Below are 23,446 nucleotides of genomic sequence, written 5' to 3'. Positions count from 1 at the left end.
AAAAAAAAGCTGTACATCACAGCCTTATGTCTACAGCAATAATATAAACAACAGAGATCTTTCATCTCATTAAGGAACCATTTATCCAATTCCTTTACCTATTACATTTATGTGATACATTTATTAGCACATTACCTACTAATACATGGATTTATTTCATACTTGATTCCCATGAACTTTCAAGTTGCTGTTATATCCTCTCTGCACATGTATGAATTCTATTCAGCTATTGATCTCTGCAGAAGAACACTCTCTTTCAGTACATCTAGTCAAATGCTGTTTATTTTAAAGGGGGAAATATATCAGGAAAGGTTTAATATGTTAAACTTATTTATGTTTAAACCTGTTTATGTATAAACATATATTTATTTTTTTACTTTCCAACCCAACCCATACCACGATTCTATGAATCTATGATTTTTAAATTTGTGAAATACACCACAAATTTCCTTGTTTAACTGCTGTTGCTAACAAAGAGAGGATATATTGAGAAAAGCTGGCAGCTGTAAATGTCAAGATTATGCCCTCCTTATTACTCAAACTCCTTTCCACAAAGCCCTCAGATCCTCTGATCATCATATATGGCAAGTGAGCACTTAGAAATGATGTCAAAGAAACTACTTCAACATTTAGGCAACTTTTAAAACCAGGCAACTCTTAAGTGAAGGTAACTCCAAACAGCTAAGTAGATTAAAAATGGTGACTGAAGACAGAATTTTCTTTCAGGCAAATAGCCAATATTTTTTTTGAAAGGTAAACTACAGCTTTTAATTAGCATGAACACTCCTCCCTATGAGCATTGCCACTGTCTGGATCACCTTAAAAAAGAATAAAAATGTTATCCATAACTGTTTTGCAGAGCTTAGATTTCCAGCAAGCACAACAGATGAATTACAAACCACCGCCTATAAGCAGAGCCATGGAAGTTGAACATCAGTATAACCAAAGGTGAAGAGATTTTTCAAAAACAAACAATGCCACGGTCAAGTAAATATAAAATGAAGTAAGGGTAGAGAAAACACATTGAAGCTTGGCAATTTCTCCACGTTTGTTATTGGTGGGTTTTATTAGTTACTCCTTCTTCTGGTTCTGTAAATTAAAATCTCTATTAAGAAAGCTAAATCAAGGATGATTAATATCTTCTGATTTAAATTCCCTTCCTCCCACAGTTCAAAATGAAGTGGAAGTTATCCTCAGCCTGGCCTGTCATGGTGGGCAATGGTCCAAATCAAGAAAACTGGGTCAAGTATCTCTTAAAGCTAGTATTAAACGCTTTACCAAGCATAATTATATATTTGTTACTAAAACAATACTGTTTCACACTTAAGATTTTGAATAAAAATTTCCTCACTTGAAAATTAATATGCCAATAATAAAAATTATATGTATGTGCTTCTCTAAAGTGATGCCTATGAGATGATTTTTTTTTTCCAGTTTATATGTCCACTGCACCATTCTATAATTATTAGAAGACACTTCAGGGCATACGTTGTGCTGGTGTACAGCGACTTCTCTGGTGGCTGAAATCATTCAGCCCGTGGACTTGTGAATCACAAAGCACTCGCAGCTTAGCAAATCCTCGTATGACACATGTCATGTCATATCTTATTGCTTGAATACAACCCTTGCACTCCTACTGTATTACCAGTAGTGGAACACTTACGCACACATGGGCAGAGCGCTGCTGACATCATACCCTGTAGAACACATCCCTGCTTCCATCCCCAGCCTATTAAAAGCACAAGCCATTTCTCTCCTGAGCTCAGGACTGCTCAGGATAAGCATTTACATTTGGTACCAAAGCATTCGCAGGAGTGGATGAATTTTGTTTTGGAGGGGCTCTGCAGATTTAGCACTTCCCCCGTGGTCTTTTGTAGGTGTTTAAAACCACATAGGGTTAGCGGAGTAACTCATTTGCATGGCCAGAGTGCCAACAAGATCCTACATCAAACATTCCTGGGAGGTGCCTGCCCAATAGCAGTGGGTACAATCAGTGCTCTAATCAGTCTTGAAATCATTGATAGTGCTGTCTATCCACACTATGACAGACAAAAGCTGAAATGTATTAAACATAGCAATCCATCATCCCGCAGATGGGAAGCAGGAGCCAACAGAGTTCAGAGGGAGCGACTCCCGCTGCTAACAATGGCTGAAGTACTGACAGTTCACTACTCCTCCTTGCTCCTCACCCGGCTCTTCTCCCAGCTTCCCAAGAGCCATAAATGAACAAACAGCCCACTGAAGAAGAAGAATTTAAATGCTGTAGACTTGCTGATAGCTATTATTTCAACTCAGAATGCCCATAAACAAGCTTAATGAGACAACAGTTCTCAAAAAAAGAGGTCGCTACATTAAGGAATTGTAAATTAAAATAAACAGAAAACCCCAAAACCACCAACAAACTTAAAAATGTTAGATGTGTAAATCTTATTTGAATATATGAAAAGCTGACAAACTAAATATCTAGCATAAGCAGCTGTTGACAAGCTACAAACAACAGTGCTCCATAATACGGAGAAATTTCTGTGGAATACATCATTATTTTAATATCAAGTAGATAAAGCTTTAAAGAGCAGAGGAACGACTAGTCGACTTTTAGAGAAATAAGTTAGGAGCAAAGTAAAGCTATTTATGAAAGTTGATTTTTCTTTCCTGACTTATTTCTTGTAGGACACATGAGTCACACAATATAGCCAAAGGAAAAAATGCAACTGCTAACACCACATTAGTAAAGTATAAAAGGGAAAGACACTTTTCTTAGCATTTCAGCCTTGTCATTTCCAATTTTCTGCTCTTTGGACATGCTTGTATTCAAATTCTGGAACATCTATTCAGCATATCAATCCTAATTAGACAATCTGGGTCTGGAAAGGATGAGAGCTGGGTCATTTGCATAATTTAATCATAAATACTCAGTGATACATATTTCCAAATGCATTTGTACAATTATCTTTTCATCCTTGGGGCAATGGTATTAATATGATTAGGCAATATTTCTGGAAAAAACAGACAAGTATGCACTCTTTTTAACTGCAGCTTAGGGCGATATGAAAAATTAATTAATTTCTGAAGAAAATCAATTTCTCTACGTGACCACATTAGACATTGCTAAACCAAGACACAGAGTCTTTTCTCAATCAGAACATTTTATCATTCTTTTCCAAATTCTGATTGTTATATGAACATTTCAATAATAAAATCGTTAGATTATTAAAATTATCCTAATACATAGGCATGAGAAAGTGACTATTTCTTCGTGCTACCCTGACAGACTTCATGTTTTTAAAAAATGTATTGTTTGACCAGTCAATAGGAAACCTTAGCATTTGGTCTGAACTCATGTGATCTTTTATTAATGCACATTATACCAATTGAATTCAAGGACAGCAGGAAATAATTCAGCTCTGAAAACGAAAACCACAGCTGAAAAAAAGTAGAACCACGCTAACCTAAAGTATTTTAAAATTAATATAAGGTTGCTGCCTTGTTTGTTTTGCTAAAAAGAATTAGATAAGGTGTTCCTTCAACAGAAGCATACTCGTTACAAAAATGTTGTGACATATGTGGGATACAGCCAAGCACCCAGGTGGCTAATCTCATTTTTAGAAGAAAGATACTGCTTTGTATGTTAATTGGTGCAAAAAAAAAATACATTTATGTTTTTATATGTACTGTCTTTATTTCTTCTCAATCAACAGAAAAAGTAGAAATTACTGCATGCAAATGTTCAATATTCATTTAATTTGCATGAAGGTGCTTGAACAATTTTTTTATTCTAACAAGCTCATTTTTCATGCGTTTTGTCTTTCATCCTAATCTAGCATCTGTCATTCCTTTTTGAAGTTATTATCGGCCCAATTCCCTCTTGGACATGGTTGCTGGGTGACCGGTATCTTAGCACCCACTTTGACAGGAACAGATGTGAATCTGATCAAGAGATTTCCCATGAGTACCTGAAATCACAAACAACTTTCGGGAAAAACAAACAGCCTCGCTGTCACCATCCCTCTCTCACCCTCCTACCCATCCTTTCCCCCATCCCCACATAAAAAAAAGAGTACAAGGAAGTTGAGGCAGAGTTATCCAGCGTCATTAAAATGCATTATTATCTGGCAGGTAAGCTCCCAGAACATCTTTCAAGCCATTTCTGTCTTCAAACGCTGATTCTCAGATTTAAGTTTTAATAACCACCCTTTGAATACTTCCAAAGATGACTGTTCATTTCTAAGGTCACTATCTTCTAAACGTTCCTGCGTTGAACTTGTTTTCGTCACATGAATGCTCTCATTTGAATCAATCAGATTACTCATGTAAGCAAATTTCACATGTATACAAGCACCCACCAGTTGTTTTATAAACACCTAACTCACATTCTGATTACAAATAATGTTCTTTGATCGTTCCCACACTTGGTTGCTGGTATCTGTGAAACTCCAGCTTATGAAAATTTTGCTAGCTATGCCACATGGGTACCAATACTGATCATATTTAAGGACCTACACAGTTTTATTCCCAAAAATTGCCTCACATGCTATAGACAACAGGATTCTTTACACAAATCCAAGTGTCCTTCCTGGCTGTAGGATTAAGAATTCTACGTGCAATCCAATATCGTAGTGACTCTATTTGCTGCTACACATGTGACATGGATAAACAGAAACCTGGGAATTACAGCTCTATGCCTCTGAAGTAAACTTAGAAACATACAAAAACATAGGTTAGAATTCCCAACATCGAGTGAATTTCTCAAAAAAAAAAAAAATTGAACAAATTATTTCATTCTAATCCCTCTCTTTGCTGTGGCTATGCTGAAGCATCATCAATGCCTGGTATTTGCATGTTAGTGTTTACTGGAAAAGTAATCAGCAAAACTTCGTCTTATGTAGCTTTTTTTACCTTTACAGGAATACCAGCCTCAGAAAATAGGCTGTTAAAGGAGAAAGAGGTAATCCACTTTCAAGTATATAATACACAAATACCTTTTTCCCATCTAGCATCTCTGCCACAGGAATCTCATCCCACATCAAACTCCAAAGCAAAGCTTATTTCTTCTTGCTTGCTTCTCCAGGCATACTACTCTAAACAGGCTCACTTAGTGAAGGGAAAGAAAACATTTGTGATCCAAAGACTGAAAATTTGATCATACATATGTAAGCTTATAAGGCTGCATGTAATAGTAACACCGGGTAAATCTGCTTTAACATGCTGTCAACCAGCCTTTCACTTCTGTCTCTTCACTATGCTGCTCTTCAGCAATGTTCCCAGCCCCATAGCCTCAGGGCTCTTGTCCCTACTGCTACTGCTAGGGTTAGCAACTGCTGCTTCCAAACAAGAAACCTCCTTATTTGAAGTTTTCACAGCACCTAATGAACTGGGGCTCCCATGAAGAACTGTAAATTATCATCTTCCATTTCTTCAAAATCAAGATGTGTGAGGGGAAGTAAATAAACAGGAGGAGAAGAAAAAAAAAAAGAGAAGAAGAGTTCGGATTTCAGAACTAAAAGATCTGAATTTGTTACTTCATTCTGAGTTGTTGTTTTATGATTGGACAGATAACAAAGGAATTTTTCCTCTGTAGTTTAGATGCAAAGAAAATTTAAGACAAACATTTCAATCACAACGAACCATTCATCGCCACTACAGCTGTTCTTAAAGATTTGCCTTGTTTACCACAGAAATCGGATGAAATGTTTCACTGCTAATTCAAAAGCCTTAGACTAGTCTGAGCTAAACCAATCCTGGACACAGTAAAATCAATGCATCTCCTACCCAACTTATGAATCACAGATCTATAAAGGAATAGCTAAGCAAATAAATGCTTAAGAAAACTGTTTCAGCCGTTGAACACAACTGGACCTTTACCTTCCATTAAAAATAATTTGGGAACTAAGCCAATCTCAGTGTCCTGCAAAAAATGCCTCCCTCTACCCACTCAGGACATCAGCACCACACAGTAGTCAAGCCTGTTGATGGCATCAACAAAAACTGAATTGCTAAAAGCATATGGCTCACTTAGAGGAAGATAAAAAAAGAGCTTAGGGATCAATATGACCATTTCTTTGAGGTGAATTAGAAAGGGATATTGTGTACATATTTATAATAAATACATAATGGTGATAAGTAATCACCATTTAGAAGACTTGCCCTTCATTCTGTCACTCAAACAAAATGCAGACCTTGAATAACAACCCTACTGTGATGTGTCACAGAAAAAAATGGTTATCCAGACCAGCTAAGTCATGAATGGCTTAATACAGGAATTAATTGTAAGGAACAATTCATCAGTGTGAAAAGTAAACAAATAGAGTAAATAAATGCACTTTCAGTTGTGGTAACAAAATTCCTATTTCTCCCTTTCGAATTCTCTTTGCTCAAGCCAAAAAAAAAAAAGTGACTACAAACGCAGGACTAAGTGACAATGGGAGCAGTAATTCCACACAAAAGCTCCTCTGCCACATCCACATTAAAGAGCAGAAAGTACAGAGCTAGGGATCATTCACTGATCTGTTCAGCCAATCTTATGTGTTAAGGTGGTGTATAAAGAGAAAAGTAATCTATACTAGACGAGCAGTATCCAAATCTGTCACTCATTCACTAGGAACAGGTAGCCTTATGCAGGCACTTAATGCCAATTTCAGCACTGAAAATGTCTTTCAAGGATGAGAAAAATTGCCTGAGAATAGGAAATGGTTTCCACAAGAAGGCAGAAGCAGAGCCTGGAAGGTCTGCAGAGCCTCTGTGGGATAGTAATTGCTGAGGCAAACTTAAGCTGAACAGAGAACTCACTTAGTTTGTTAAATAAAACAAAATGCAAGCTAATTCTAATTTTAATATAACCGTGTAAGTACGTAGTTCCAGATAATCAAATGAATTAAGGAACTCTTCCCTTTCCTTAGGGCCCACTGTTTCAACTCAGCTGGCATACCCCAACCTAGCACTACACTGGCAGATATGCCCCACATACCACATCACCTCAACTAGAAAGGGGGAAGCACTCACCTTAAGTTATTTAGGCTTCTAGCTCAAACCAAAGGACTGAAAGTGGAAAGCCACAGTAGCACCTACTCATTATCTTCATTGATTCCAAGAGGAGGTCTGAACCCAGATTTTCCATGTCCCAATGTTTGGTCTAATTGGGGGAAGGACAAAGGCTATTTTAAAGGAAAGAAGAAAGGAGTCTCGGTGTCTTCTTGTAAACTATTTCACCAAGTAATCCTTTTTGAACCCTCAACCACCAGGTCCCCGGTGAGCAGCCTAACAACCCATCGGCAGTCACTCTTCTCTCAAGCTGAGACGACGTGTACTGACTACAGCCACTGGCTGCTCTGGGCTTATGCTCACATTTCACACATAGGAAAACAAAGTCTAAGCTATTAAACCCAGGGGAGAGTCCACGGTTTGAGGATATAGCCCATACTGAACAAATTCTATAATTTAAAATTTTTGCAGCTTAATTATATGGAGAAACCATTAGACGTTTTAAAGAATTAGAACACTGAACTGTTAAATATTAGGCACATGACCCATACCTAATGTAAAGTAAGTTTCTAAGAATGTCCTCAGAAAAATTTAGTAGAAAAACAGGTGCAGGAGAGAATTCAAATGTGACCCATAAGGCCCCAGTATTTAGAAATGAATTGGGATCAGTTCATTCCTTTCCCATGGGGTAACTTGCATAAATGTAATTCTATGGTTTCATAAAACCAGGTCAAGTTTCTGTCCCTTGAGGTCCTTTGGCAATTTGAGGCATGGCAGCACTATTTCCTGGCTACAAGTTCAAATCTGCAAGCATTCTGGATTTGTGAAAGGAAACAATTAGCCGAGCTGAAAAGATAGGCCCATCCCGACTACGGCACACCTTCCGCACAGAAAACCACTTACGGGGTGAAACATGATTCCACAAAACAGTATTTAGAACCAGTTGGCCTTTTTCATTTAAGTTGATGAAACTGACTACATTTTCCACCTCTAAAATAGTATTTTTCTTTCATCAACTGGCACACCAAATAAAAGAGCAGACGACCTTATCACAGAACAATGGCAGCAGTTTTAACTGATGACATCCTTCTCCTTTAATGTCAAAACGTTTTACTCATGCAGTCATACTTTGCAATATTTGTGAATACATGTATGCTTCACAATGCATTTCATAATTATTATTTTATTACCTCTCATGATATCATTGTATTATCCCAATTTCAGTAATAAAACATGTAAAGTAAGACGCAATGAGACAAAACAATAGAAGAGGTCACCAGAGAAGATGAAACCTGTACTTGGCACATGCACACCAGCAAAAGCTTGGCAGTAGAGAGCAAAATGCCATGGAGGCTCCTCTCCTCCAGGAACAACTTGGAATTACTGTTTAACATCATAAGCCATGCAGCGTGTGCTAGGGTCTGAACTTCACTGCAATGAGACCAGAGTGATAATGGCTTGAATCAGACCACTCAGTTCATAGAACCCTGTAAGGGTTTGGGTTGGAAGATCATCCAGTTTTAAGTCTCCTGCCATGGGCAGGGACGCTTTCCACTGGATCAGGTTGCTCAAAGTTTCATCTAACTTGATCTTGAACACTTCCAAGGACTTCCACAACTTCTCTGGGTACCTGTTCCAGTGCTTCAACAATCACCATGCTTCTCCTGGGTCATTACTCAGCCTATATGAAGGGTGTACAGGCCAGCTCCACACAAATATCTTCTAATGTGTTCCTCCAAGTCCAGAAGCAGGCCAAAGGCCAGAAGGGGCACCAAGGACTGCCCCATCTCAATGCAAAGGCTAGACTGATCTCTGCTGGGATCTCTCCACAGGGACAGACTCCCATAGGACAGCTTTTAGCAACAGATTCAAAGAGCTACAGAAGCATAAGAGACAAAAAATTCAGAGTCTGAGAAAGTTACTCTCTCAGCATATTTAAACCTGAGCTCTATAAACTATAGAGGTGGGCTGTTTTCTTCTGAAGGTAAATTCCACCCCTTCTTCCACTCTACTGGAATGAAGCCAGAGAAGATCTGACTCGTAAAATCTGTTCAAAGTTTATTAATTCTTAGACACATACCACCTGTTGTACCTTGAGATGGCCTCAAGCCAATCCTACAGCTGTGGCTATACCAAAACATCTCGACTAAAAACCTTATTGATACCCTCCACAGGAAATGTTATGATTCAGTCCTTGCAGAATTTGCATATGTGCTCCTGAAACAGCTACATACTGTTAAATTAGTATTTCTGATACTTTTTCCTCACAGCTTCTCAAAAAAAGTACTTTATACGCAGCTATAATTTGAACTGCAAATTACTGCAGCAGAAGCTTCACTTTCTACTACTATCTTTATTTTTTAACAAAATATTTCAGGAGGAAATTAAGTTTTAAGGGAATCAGTTGAATCATAAGACATCTACAATACCCAACAACGTAAGAAAAATAACTTATTAGTATTTCATGTTTATAACTTGGCCTGTTAAAAAATATGAAAGTAACCTCAAGGAAAAAAAAAAAACAAAACGAAAACGAACCACAAACGACTGATCCTGCTTTTAATTAGAACAATATACAAGAAAATTTGCAACAGAACCATGTCATTAATCTTGAGTAGTAGATACAGACATAGAGAAATAAAGCCCTGTATATAATCTAAATCGTTAAGAACTGTTGCAGGAAGCTAAGGGAAAAATATGTATTAAAAACAATAGAGAACACATGATTTTTTATTTGTATCAGTCCTTATCATGCACCTAATACCATCTGAGGTATTTTCTTTCCCCTCCTTTTTTGTATTTCTTTTAAGCAGAAATTTAAGGAAACAGAAAACAATTGAAAATTGGTTTCATTTCCTTCCCACCAAACAATCAGTGAGTATCAAAACAAAAAAGTGAAAAGTGACAGCCACGGCACATATCTTGGAAGTGCCCATTCCCTTAGAAAAAAAAGATAGGCTGCTTGTGTCCTATAAAACTGAATCAAAAAAACCCCAGCACGGGCTATGAAGCCACAGATTATACTGAACTTTGTCACTCATACCTGCCACAATGTGGTCTTGTTTTCCTAAAATTAATTAATATGAAAGAAGACAACACTCACAAAAACATCAAAAATGCATCATGAATCTACTTTATGCAACAAGTGTTAATTTACAGGACATAAAATCAAAAGCATTTTTTCAATGCTTTCAGACTGTACCTACAAATGCAAGAAAGTACACAACCAAGATATCTTTCTACCAAAGATGTCAACCACTTCCTTTATAGCACTTCCAAATATATTCTGCATATGCTGAGCTTAAAAGATGCACGGAGTCTATTGAAAGCAACAGGACTATCCACATTCTTAAAGTTAAGGATATGGTTTAAAACCACAGCATTTTTATTTCAATGTAAATAGCGAAGTCCTACAGGTGACCTTCTCCAACAAAGAAAGGTTTTTACAGAAGGCCAGGACACTGGAAACAAACTGTATGCTTTGTTAGGACAGATTACACTGGTATCTATTAAAACTTCATATAAAATCAATTAAAACATTAAGTTTAGATTTTACTATATTCAGAAAACTATAATAAAAAAATAATAGCTTTAGTAATGCTTTTTAAAGAATGCTCGAAATATTAATAAGCCCTGATTAGATTTATCATCAATACAAAGGTAACGCATTGTTTGTAATGATATTTATTACCTGTGTTCTTCAGTTTATTTTATATAACTTTTTCAATATTTTACAATTGTTTTATGTAAGATGAAAAAACAGTGCATTTCCCAAAAGTAAGATTTAAAAATAATTTCTATCATGCAACAATTTGTATACACAAGCATATTCTCAGACATGTCCTGAACAAGAGCCTTTTGTCCAAATGCAGAATACCTACTGCCTATTCTCAGTACAGTATTGTTAAGAAGTGCCCTTATGCGAACATCATTCAGAGTTACGAACTTTAATTGTGACATTTTAATACTACAAATATATTTTAGCAGTCAATCATGCTAAAATGTTTGCAGCAGTCCCACTTAACTTCCCTCTACTTCACCTTCTTCCCTGCCCTATCCAATTCCAGTACCTAACTGCACACCTACATCGGGCTCTCTCCGCTAGTCAAACAATCTAAGGACCAAATTAAACAACAAAAATACAGGACGAATAATTAAGATGCATTTTTTTGTACTTTTAGTATCACATAAAATCATAATCTGAATAAGAAAACTAGTCTGAAGGCTTAGATTCAACTTGAGCTTTGTTTGGATCAAAAGGGCTTTAGGCAGAATTTAGCCATTTGGCTAATTTACAGAATAATTCTATAAATTCTGAAGATGATTAAAATTTCACAACCAAAACATCTTCTCATTTTAATGGAAAAAGAACATCCTGTTAGTGCAGCAAGGTACATGGGAAATTTTTATTGCACCTGCTCCACTGTTTCTGGACTTTTCTAATTTCACCTTCCAATGGACAAAAAAATACCACTGTTAGATATTCATAATAAAAACCTATTTTTCATACTGATATAACTTGAGTAAGGCACAAAGTACACAGGCTGCAAAGAAAATCTCGACAGTAAATTAGTTCTGGAGTGAACCGGGTACACTTTAATGGAATAACGACAAAAAGTTATGTAGGTGCTACCTACATCGGTGTTCTCGGAGGTGTATAATAAAAACTTTAGACTGCTTTATTACATCCAAATTATATCAATAAGAACGTTAAAAAACAGGTTGAGTTTTTTTTTAGAAAGTTTCTGTTTACTCCTAATAAACTGTTTGTATACACATGATTTACAGGATCTTCCCATCCAACTCTGCAAATTGTACTGTATATATTCGTGCACCTGCCACAGGAGGTGTTTATCGTACAATAGTATTTAAAGTAATGTGATCTGAAATACATTTTGTGATCTATTTTCTTAGTCACAACTCAGTCAAAGCAGTTTCATTAGTTTGGGTGAATGTACCCAGAACTGCTGCTCAGGATCCTTTCAGCCTAATATCCCATCTCTAAAAGAGACTGCTGGAAGCTCAAAGAAGAGAATCAAGTATATACAGTATTTATGGAGTTATCCTTCCCCTGTGTAGTCTCCCAGCTCATCATTATCAGCAATTCAGAGTAAAGAATTCCAAACCGGGACATAACTGTATGGTCAAAAGCTGATCCTTGCTTTCATGAAATTCAGTGACAACATTTTTCTCCTTTCTGTTGTGGGAAATATCCTAGTACCTTTTTTTCCTTTTCTTCCATTAAAAAAAAAACCAAAAAAACCCAGTTCACAGTTATTCACAGTTAATGCTAAAATTCCATATTTAATAGATTACACTTCAATATTCTACGCTGCTTATGAAATGAAACATCAGCACTTGTTAGGAGATGCCCCTGGCTGGGCACTATTATCAGACAAATAATCAGAACATAGGGGGTTAAGGATAAAGTAACTCCTGAAAGCAACCTGGATTTTATCATTTCAAGTCACAGACATTCCCTGACTCTAAATATAAAGATGTTTCGTTTATTTCTCAGGATTTAAAAAAAAAAAATTTAAATGATAATGTATAAAGAAAAATTCTTCCTTAATGCATGCTGGAGAAATTATCTATATATGAATTAACTCTCTGGATCATAATAGCTTTTTAAAGATGACTCTTCAGCTCTATCGTTTAAATACGTATTTAGGCAACTAAAAATTTACTGTCAATTCGTATTATGTCAGTCCACATTATGGCGCTGTTACAGCATGCACACTTAAGAGATTATTGAAAAAATTACTGTTCATGTGCAGTATATAATTTGCAAAAGGTTAATAACTATTTTAAAACAATGAATGAAATAAACTCATAATGCAAAGCAGATGCCCCAAATGTTATTCTAAAATAAAACATATTTAACTTATAAAGGAACAAAGGGGATCTAAGTCCGGTCCTGTTGCTTAAAAAGAGACCAAGCATCGTGGTTGTTTCAGATTCTCGGTTCACTGGCTTATACAATTTTGATAAAACTCAGTAGTTTCTGACTGCTCCCTCCGTTACTCTGGAGCCAGAAAAGAATTTTTACAGCTAAACTTGTAAAGCTCTTCCACAGAGGTGATACTGGCAACGTTGAAAGTGATTTACCTGTGCCAGACCAGCAGAGACTGCAGAAATAAAGTAATGTATCTACGATACAGTTCAAAAGGAAAATATTAAAATTCTATCCGATGTATGACAATTCTCTGCTTCATATGCAATTCACTTTAGATGATGAATTGCAGCGATAAGCAAAAACAGTCGTCTGGAACGATCTAGTAAAAGGAGAAAACAGAAGAAATACTAAATGGCAGTCAAGCAGAATTAGCATTTCCAACAAACATTTGGAACACACTACTAGATGACAAAACTATTAAGAAGACAACTAGTAAATAAGATTACTGTATGTGCGTTTTGGTTTATGGTGATGAGGAACTGCTGAGAGGAAGAGGGGTGCAGGAGCACCGGCCCCCAAGCACCAGCCCAGCAAGAGAACGCTGTGGCGCTCTGGCTCCCGGCATCCCAGGTGGGATCAGCAGCCCCATGCAGCACGCCTGCAGCTCCAGAGACCAGAGGCCTAAGATGGACTGGGAATTTGAAAAGAGATAGCAATGGCTTGTGCAAATAAAAAAGCTATTTGCTGTGCTTTCACACAGCCTGTTCTCATAAATAAAGTTGATACAAAACTGAAAACAAAACTGTGTATTTTTACATGAACTACAGTCATCAGTAAAAGATTTCTTGAAAACACCCCAAATTCTATCAATATTCATAGCTACAAGATAAAGGAGGAGTTAATCAAATTGAATACTTCAAGAAAATCATGTGAAGCAATCGGCTAAAAACATCCCTGTGCCCACCGTGAGCAGCCCCGCACATCCCTGTGCGCGAACTGCACGAGCAGCCTGGCACAACAGCGTTCACCGGGGAGAAGAGTTCCCTTCCTCAAGTACCAGACACTGGGCTGCTGCCAGGGACAATCAGACTAGAGCGATAAATAGTCTGTTCTGTTGTAGTAAGCACGGCACGAAGATCTCAGCTTTTAATATGTAATATTAACCAATAAATAAATACCATCAGGTGGATATTAAAGTTCAGTTATTGCGAGCTCTTGGGCTCTTTTAGGCTTTTTTTAAGTCTGAGCAAGCCACCTCCAACGTTTTTAGTCCTTTATAGTTACTACAATTTATCCTCTGGCCTTCCAGAAGTCATCTTTGCTTGTAAAACCTTCCATATTTCTGCTGATTATATTTTAGTAATCTGTGTCAAGAAGGAAGGTCATCAATATAAAGCACAGATACTATATATTTGACATTCCTTCCAGCTGCACTTGCTGACCTGTTCATTTAAAGTATCCGTGATCTGTACTAAGCTATCTGGGTGAGATACTCCTTTAATTAATACAAACAGAAAAAAACCTACGTAAGTGTGCAGTATTCAGTAAACAGGGACATGCTAGGTGCACATAACCTGAGAGGAGCAGAAGCCAGCAAAGAGAGAATGAATAACTGCTGTGTAAGACAGGTTTTGAAGAAAATTGTTTCATGTTCACCATCTTTCCCCCTTCATACTAAAAAAATCAATTAAATTGTTTTCCAAAATTTGCAAACAGCTTCCTAAGAATGCAAGTAATTCCCCGCTTTAAGTATGAATGTCAATGAACTCATTCAAAATCATCTTCAAATGTCAGAAAATATTAACATATACTGGCCACAGGAGGCAGGTCAGAAGGCAGCATATGGTTTTAGCCTTTATTCAAGTGGGCACGATCCAAAGCCAGCCTAGGTCTATGTGAAGGCTCCACGAAGGGACTCAGCATGGTAAAATTCCACAACAAGTGCTCAAAACACAAGAGACCAGAAACAATCTGGGATCAATAGCTTCCAGGTCATTAATCCTAAGCAGGTGACACCCAGTGCACAGTTCGCTACTTTCTTACACGCACACATTCAAGAAATCTGATTCAATTGGCATCTAGTAGCCTTAAATATTTTCCATGTTTTGCCTTTATCCTTCCCCTATTTTTCTGGCATATGGCCTTCTAGCATCCCATTAATGTCAAACCTTTTAATCGGAATGTAAGCTAAATGCACAGTTTGCTATTTCCTGGATTTCTGTTTGGCGACCAGTGCTTTTTATGAGGAAAATAAAAGCAAAGGTCAGTATGACCAGAAAAAAAAAAGTCATCTTCCATAACGGAAGCTTATTTTTCCAGTGAACTGATACATAAGCCTAATTTAGAAAAAGGTCCTTTAGTATCATGTTATTATTAGTAGTATCACAAATAAACACAGAAACCGGTTCACTTTACAGACCTCCACATTAAGCATTCAGCAGAAAATCCCTTGGTGTTTTATTTTATTGACGCTTATTGATTTTTTTTAAATAGCAATATCACAGTTAAAATGTATCATTTTGGTGAAACACATACAAAACTTTTCCATCTCGAAATAAGTTACTACAAATTATTTCCACAGAACTGGCAACTAATGATTCAATCCATTTAGAGAACAACAAAGTAATGGCTTTATTTGGATGCCTTTTTTGATTAAATAACATATTAACCTTCATGAAGCTTTCCAAAAAGGGATTAGCGTATTCGAGTGCATCAGCTGATTATGAGACAAACACAACAGTGTTAAGATACTGGTTCAAAATTTTTGAACCTGATGAGTATAACAATTTAGCCTCTAGGATGGAGTTGGCTCTGACAGCTTCCATCTCAACAGAAAGTGCCCACCCAGGACACAAGAAGACATCACTCGGCTAAAGTATGCAGTAACTGAGAGCCTGGAAAGGTCACCTGAATCGCTAAACTGAGTAGCTCAAAATATCCTCTGTAATTACTGTAACGTCTGAAACGATTAAAAATAAATAATTTGTAATGAAAGAAGAATCTAAATGAAATGTATTGCAAGGGAAACCCAGAAAGTAAATAGTTTTATCTTCTCATTATATCATCCATTTTGACCAAAACTCACTGAACCCACTTCGCTTTATCTCTCTATACTGCAATAATACATTTTGCATACCTATTGTATATTCTTTCCATTAAGTTATTTGCCTAATGGATGTATAAATAAGTCTACTACAATTATGCTTTTTAAGGGTCAAATCCTATCCACTTCTGAACTCACTACTGTAATTTCTGCGAGGCTGGATGATAACACAGCAGACCTCAGGAACAGCTGAAACACGGCTGATTCCGGGCTGTTGACATAATCAACCCATGTTACAACCAGCCTGCCAAACCCTTTTATAACCCTGCCAAGTCCCAGAACTGAGTCCCCATACTTTCCTTTTTACGCACGCCTCGCCAAAAATAAAAAAAAAAAGTGTCTCCATTTTTTAATTTCACATATCCAAATTATAATTCACACAGCAGCACCGTGGCAAAATAAAACTTCCAGAAGTTTATTTTAAGGACTGAATGTTGGAACTCGTGCAGAGCTATTACAAGTTACATGCCACAAAACAATCGTCTGAGAGCAGCTATTAATATGCATGCTGATTCCACATGAAACAACAGCGGAGTTACCCGAGCAGCTACAGTTATGTCAGCGCTTGGAAGTTATTCCAGGCTGGTTTTGTCCTGCTGCCCTGAATATTCAGGAACTTCAACAATCCATCTAGCAAGAGCTACTGCAAAGCGAGTGCTCTGCCTCTCCCCTAAGCTAATGAACCCCAGCTACCCCCAGCCACCCCGGGTAGGGGGGCAGGAGGGGATGTCACCCCCCCCCCCCGCCACCAGGGAAGGGAAGAGCTCGGCATCGCACGGGGTTAATTCCCCACGTGCTGGCTGCCGGCTGCACCTTGAAATCTGACAATGGGAAAGTGAAACGAACCCGCTCTTGTTTACGTGCGTGCACTGAAAGTGGCATCGGGACACTTTTGTCTCCCACTGCCTCCGCGGGGCTTTCGCTCCCCGTGAAGTTCCCACCGGCACAACCAGAGACACATACACACACGCACCCCAAGGCAGGGGAGCCCCCCCAGAACTGGAGGCGCTCCCGACCGCTCTGATCTCGGGGTCACGGCAGCTATGCGATCCCTTCTCTCCTTTACCAAGCAGATTCAGCCCCGTAACCTACAGATGGAGAGATAACAGCCCCACGCTTTCGTCCTCAGTTGCAAAGCTGGCTGCTGTTGCAGCAGGAATTTCCTCTTTTGCCAGCTCCTTCTTCCCCCCCTGCCCCAAGCACCCCTTCCCGGTTGTCCAAAGTTTGTGGCTTCGCCTCCTGGGCAGAGGAGTGCGGTGGTACCCACGCACCGCCGCCCTCCATCCATCCCTCCCTCCCTCCATCCCCGCGTTATCCTGCGCGATTCAGCCTCGCCAAATCCCTTCCCAGCTCCCCGCTGCCCCCCCGGTCGCCTCCTTCGCGGCTGGAGGAGGCCGGGAGCTGCTCGCACCTGCTCCTCGGGGGCCGACCCCCCCCCCCCCCCAACCTCCTTCCTCGGGGTAAAAGGGACCAGCCCGGTCACCCGAACCACCCCCCTCCTCCTCCTCGCTGTCTTCCCGCCCCCCCCCGTTCGCCATGTGGCAACTGTCTCGTAGATCCACACAAAAAGTGCACGCGCCGCTTGGGCTCCATGGCAGCGATGGATGGTCTCCATCCATCCCCCCCCGGACGGGGTCCCCGTGCCCGGGAGGCGGCTCCGCACCCCATCCCCGAGCCTGTGCCCGCACCCCCCACCCCATCCCGGGACCCCCCTCCCCGCCCACTCCTGCGCACCCTCCGGGCAGCTTTTTTTTTTTCCCCAGGATCGAAAGATACATCCAGGGACAAACTTAAAAGGGGGGGAGGGGGCGGTACGAAAGCACTTTTTGGCACGGCTGCCCCCCCCTTCGCTTCCCGGCTCCCCTCGGGGACAATGACAGAGAGCCACTTGCACGGGGGCAGAAACATCCCTTCTCCTCCGTCCCCCCCAAAAAAAAAAAAAAGAGAGAGAAAGAAAAGCAAAGCAGCTGCGGAGGAGCCCGCGCGGGTGCCGCGGCGGCGAGGGAGGGAAGGAGGGAGGGAGGGGACGGCGGCGTGTGGCCGCGGTGGCCCCGGGAAGCGCCGCACCGCGCGGGGGTGGGAACGGGGGCGGAGGGGGGGGGGGGGGAGCGGCGGGAACGGGAGGCGCGGGGCGAGCGCGTGCCGGGCGGAGGTTACCTGGCGTTGGTGCAGTCGTTGTAGAGGGTCTCGAAATCCTTCCTGGAGATGAGTTTGCAGCGGTTGACCCCGGGCTGGATGGCCCCCAGCCCCCTCAGGATGCGGACCTGCTCCACGTTGCAGACCACGGGCGTGATCTCCAGCCGCTTCAGCTTGGTGTAGACCGTGTGCAAGCCCCCCACCAAGTGCTTCAGGAAGAGGTCGAAAGCCTGGGGCAGGCAGATGAGCTCGCAGCCCTCCACGGTGAAAGAAGCCACTTTGGCCCCCCTCAGATCCACCATCTTGCACTCGTTATTCTGGGGGGTGTTCTCCACCGGGGACGGGGTCGAGTACACGGGTTTGCCGGGGAGGCTGCCGGCCGCGCCGCCCGCGCCGGCGCCGGGAGCGGAGGTGCCGCCGGTGCCCAGGCTGGGGCTGCCGCCGCCGCCGCCGCTGCTGGAGGTGGTGGAGGTGACCGTGGCCGCCGCCGCCGCTGCGATGGGCTCCGGCCGGAATAGGTTTGTCCCCGAAGCGGCCGGCGGGGGAGCGATGGACGGAGACGGAGAGGAGGAGGAAGAGGTGGCCGACGAGGAGGTGGTGGTGGTGGTGGTGGTGCAGGCGGCAGAAGTTGAGACCGGAGGCTGAGGGGGGACCAGCTGGGTCGGAGGGATCAAAGCAGCCGGTACGGCCATGGTCACATATAGTGCGGAGGGGGCAGGGGGAGGGGGGGAAAGTTCCCACGCACACACGCAGGGAAAAGGGGAAAATTAAAAAAAAATTATAGATATCAAAAAAAAAAAAAAAAGAGGGAAGGAGAGAAGGGAGGAGGAGGAGGAGGAGGGGGAAGAAAAAGGGGGGATAACCCCGTATCAGGTGCTGCGGCGAGCGAGAGAGCAGGGGGCAGAGTGAGAGAGAGAAACGCACAAAGTGTCCCGCAAGTGGGGACGGAGGAGGAGGAGGAGGAGGAGAAGAGTCCGCTCCGGGCGGCGGGGCTGGGGCCGAGGGGAGGGGGAGGGCAGTTTCTTTTTGTGGTCCTTGCTCTAGCACCACGTTAAAGACGAAGGTGAAAAGGAGGAGGTTTGAAGGACTTCGGTTCTCTCTGGCAAGTACATTGATCAAAGATTGAGAGGGGAATGACAGAGAGAAAATGAGCTGGGAAGTGCTGGCCGCCGCTCGCTCGCTGAACGAGTTGTTGTTGTCACACGGTGCGGAGGGGAGGAGCTCCGGCAACTTGAAATACCCTTTGAAGCAGCAAAAGGCTCACTCACTAGTATTAGCCCGAATTATCCAACCAGGAACCCGGAGCGGGGAAACGAGTCCCTCTCCCCCCACCCCTCCTTCGGGAACCGTTAGATTACATGTTTCACATTTCACCCCACCAGAGACGAGATGTAATTTTTCCCGGCCCTTTTCAGCAGTTGCTTGTCAACACAGTTTGCGGAGAAGCAGGAGCGTCTTCGGCGCTTCCCCCGCCGCCGAGCGGGGCGCGCTCTGACCGCGCACCTTGCCGGGCTCTGGGGCGGGGGGGGGGGGGGGGGGGGGGAATGGGGGTGTGCTCGTCGTCCTTCTCGGGGTGGTTTTGTTCTCCCGGCACCGCGAACGCCTCGTCTCTTCCCCGGCGGGGCGGGAATTAGCGCCGCAGGTCCGGCGGCGGCCGCGCCGAGGCCCTTTGTTGCGGTGGCTTGATTGGGGGGGGGGGGGGCGTAAGGGCAGCCTCCTCCCGCGCATCAAAGAGAATCGAGAAACGGCACCGAAGTAACTTAGGAAGGGGCGGGGGGGGGGAGCAGGCGGCGCGGCTTCGCGCAGGTTCCCTCGCGCGACACGTGGCGGCGGCGCGCAGAAAGCGCGCAATAAGAGCGCAGCTGCGCGGTCCTAAAGCCCCCCCCCCGCCCCCCCAATCCACACACACACAAAAAAAAAAAACACAACCGGGGGGGGGGGGGTAGCGCGCAAAATCAGCTGCTGCGCTTGCCCCGCGCATGCGCGGAGCCGCCCGCCGCGGCCCGGGTGGCAGCGCGTGCTCGGGCGGGGAGGGGGCCGCGCGCGCGCCCTGAGGGGGCAAAGGGGCAACTTGCCCTGGGCCCTGCGGAACCGGGGTGCGGGGTGAACGGAGCGACCCCCCTCCTAAAAACATGCACCCTGTGCTTCATTAACAGTAATGCCAGTGTGTGCCCAGAGCTGCCTTTTTCTTATATAAATGTAGACTACTCTACGAGACGTGACTCACGGGATGACACATCCTCAGAGTGGGTAATCTCAACGGTAGTAATTCAGTGCAGGGGAATTTCCACACTATCAGAGTGTCCCCATGTGATCTACTTGCTTATTACGTTTGCTCGAAGGGAGTTTGTGTTCTAAAGAGGTATCTTGTTAGCGAAGTTTTAGCTGTCCTGCGCTAGAATCTTTAAAAATGTCGAATAACCCCAAGAAAATACAAAGCGGCATTTTGTTTCGAAGTCTTGCAAACCAGTTATTGTGAGGAGCACTTCTTCAAGCTGTTCTCGGGTGTTTTTCAGAACGTTTAGCTGGAGGATCTCAGACAACTTGAGTTCCAGTGGTGGGATCTTCCATAAAATATGGAATGTGTCAAAAACCAAACACGCTGCATCTTTCTTTTTTTTCTTTTTTTTTTTCCAGTTGTAGTAAACCACCTCTGTCCATGTTTTCTTTGCTTCAACTTTTGTGTCTCACCTTATTTTTACGTCTCGTGGAGACTGTGGAACAGTCCTCAAGACGATGAGAGCGTCAGACACTGCCGCTTGGAGATCTGAGTGCATTCTGAATTAAGAAACTCATCATTTCATTTGTTCTCTACCTTCCCTACAACATGATGCACACCAGCCCTTCTGCTTTTCTTCTTCCAGTGTGCCCTCAAGGATACATAATCCTCATGGTTCAAAACTATATAAAGAAAATGTAGTTTGAAAGGGTTTACTACCACAGGTCTGGGTTAACCTTGATCATTTCAATGTGACATGGGATTAGACACCTAGAAAGAAAGAGATTGTTTGTTTAAAAGGTTCAAGACTCCACAAAACTTCTGACTTGGTAAGTGTTTCTTATTATTACGGGGAGCAACTAGGTGTATTTTAACTCACACATATACTCACATAAACACACCAACTGAAGTTACTCTATGTAAACTTTATTTTAGATTGCATTTCTCTTACTGGCTGACCCTTTCATGTAATGATATTGTTGGGTGCTTTGGTTTTTTTCTCCCTGAGTTGATATCAGCAAAACTCAAATTACTGTAACTGATATTTGAAAATTCTCCCTGTGTGAAGTGAAGACTTATGGCGCTGAAATCAATAAGACTGTTTAAAATTCAAAGACCTGCAAATCGTTCTGTTTGTCCTTTGATAGGGCCTGGGCTGATTAAAATGCGACCAAGAAAGCTTAATTGCTGCACTAATTAAGAAGTCTTTAATTTCTTTCCTGGAATATTGTTTGAAGCTGGGTTTCTGTTCTGCTCATGTAACTGTTCAGGGCAAGTATTCTGTTTCTCTCTTTTTTTCTCTTGACCATTTTGGTGTATTAAAATGTATGTTAAAGCACAAAGATGTATTGACTGATTGTAATTTATTGCACTAAAAAAAGACTGATAGGAGTTCACTGTTTTATTAAATTACAATTCTGAGAGCAGCTGTAAAGGGTAAAACGCAATTAGAAAATGCATTGTAGCAGTTGCATTTTAAGGAATCTGAATACCTGACTGACAGGAAGTAGGATAGTACATCAGCTCCCTCCCCCTTCTTAAGTTATTATTGATAATTAAATATTTGAATTCATTCACGGAAAAAAAAAAACCCAAACAAAACAGAAATGTATTTATCTTCTGCATGTGTGTGAAGGAATGGAACAGGGGGAGGGGAAGCGTACAGAAGACAGGCACCTGGTGAGGATGAAGAGTGTGTTGCCATGTTAAATTAATCCACAATATTTTTTTGGTCTGCATTTCTTTTTGAATTTATTGTCCTGAAAAATACCTTTCTGTCTTGTGTTTTGTCTTATCCCTCTCTAGTGACCTATTTTGCTCATCACTTTTTGAAGAGAACAAAATAAATGATTTCACAAAGCTTTCTGTGTGATCAATAGAGTAATGTTTTAGGTTTAATCATGATGCATTATAATTCTAGCAAACTGCTGCTGAGCAGAAGATTCTAAGAAAGGAGCAAGTACTGGCAAAGAGAAGGTAAGTTCTGTTTTGCTTTTTATCTTCAGGGTCTAAAGCAGCAATCTTCCTTTCAGGAGCTCTCTGTTATTTAGAAGGAAGACTGAGAAAGAGGGAGGGACCTCATACCGAATCTATCCTGCATTGCTCAGGAAAATAGGCTCACAGAAATGTAGGTCTATGAATTGGGATCCTTTCCCTCACTGCCCCCCCCCACCTTCCTCCAAGATATTTACTAAACATTGAGAACACAGTGAATACAGTTGAGATTGATGTGTTGTTGCAGTAATAAGAAACTGGATGCTGCAGTGCTGTTTTTCTAATTGTTGCATTATAGTCAAATTAGCACAGACCTTGTCCAATACAAATACAAACTGGATTCCTTTCAGTGACAGGACAAGTAGATAACATGCTTAATAGATACAAAGGGAGATTTACCATTCCAAGCACGACGTCACGCTAATTATGTTTACTCTAATTGAATGGAAGGTTTTGGGGAACCTGAAATTACTCATAGGGTATTTTTAATAACTGAATAATAATAAAGTGCAGCAAACGTTGATCACAAACCTTTTGGTCTTTCAAAATCTATTGGAAAATTAAATGAAAAGTGGAGTTTGGTACAAACAATGCCCCAGGGCAAAAAACAACTAACACTAGATTTTCCAGTCCAGCCATAACACAAATCAATTTGAGCACACTTCTATGGCCAGACTGCCAGATTGTTATGACTGCTAATTCACTCAATCAAACAGTGCATTAGCACACCCGGCACAAACAGCTTTAACAATAGCATGCACTTCTGAACAGTCCACCATATATCATAAAAAGTCCAGAATACATGGCAAGATTGCTTTCACGTTCTGTTTACTGCAATGTGTATTTACATATGGTGCCTGCTTAAAAAAAAAAAAAAATAGTGGTGGAAAAAGGGAAGCGAAGGAACTTCGGGAGACATTGAAAACTTTTTAAGAACGAGAATCTGGGAGCAAATTATCACCTGGGCTGATTGTTTAATGTGCGTCTCTCAGCTGGGGAGTTGAGAGCAGTGGCTGCACGTCCCCAGCACAGGGCTGGAGGAGCCGCTCCCTGCCTAACCCAGGCACTTCAGCGCCAGAGCATCTTTTGCCGGCTTTGCTCCCGCGAGTCGTCTCACCGG

The 23,446-nt window shown here is 41.6% G+C and overlaps 1 protein-coding gene across 4 annotated transcripts in view; it reads right to left on the bottom strand.

Moving 5' to 3' along the window:
* DACH1 (dachshund family transcription factor 1) overlaps positions 1-18,831 on the bottom strand; it is a 371,721-nt gene extending 352,890 nt beyond the window's left edge. For all 4 annotated transcript variants that reach the window (XM_069880425.1, XM_069880417.1, XM_069880442.1 and 1 more), the window contains exon 1: positions 18,135-18,831. In XM_069880425.1, coding sequence (XP_069736526.1) covers positions 18,135-18,805 — 671 coding nt within the window. In that variant the 5' untranslated portion in view covers positions 18,806-18,831. The remainder of the gene's footprint in view (positions 1-18,134) is intronic.
* Positions 18,832-23,446: the final 4,615 nt, after the last annotated feature.

Source organism: Phaenicophaeus curvirostris, chromosome 1, assembly GCF_032191515.1.
Source record: "Phaenicophaeus curvirostris isolate KB17595 chromosome 1, BPBGC_Pcur_1.0, whole genome shotgun sequence".
NCBI classification, from domain to species: domain Eukaryota; kingdom Metazoa; phylum Chordata; class Aves; order Cuculiformes; family Cuculidae; genus Phaenicophaeus; species Phaenicophaeus curvirostris.
The sequence above is the reverse complement of the archived record's forward strand: the minus strand, read 5'-3'. Positions and strand labels throughout refer to the sequence as shown.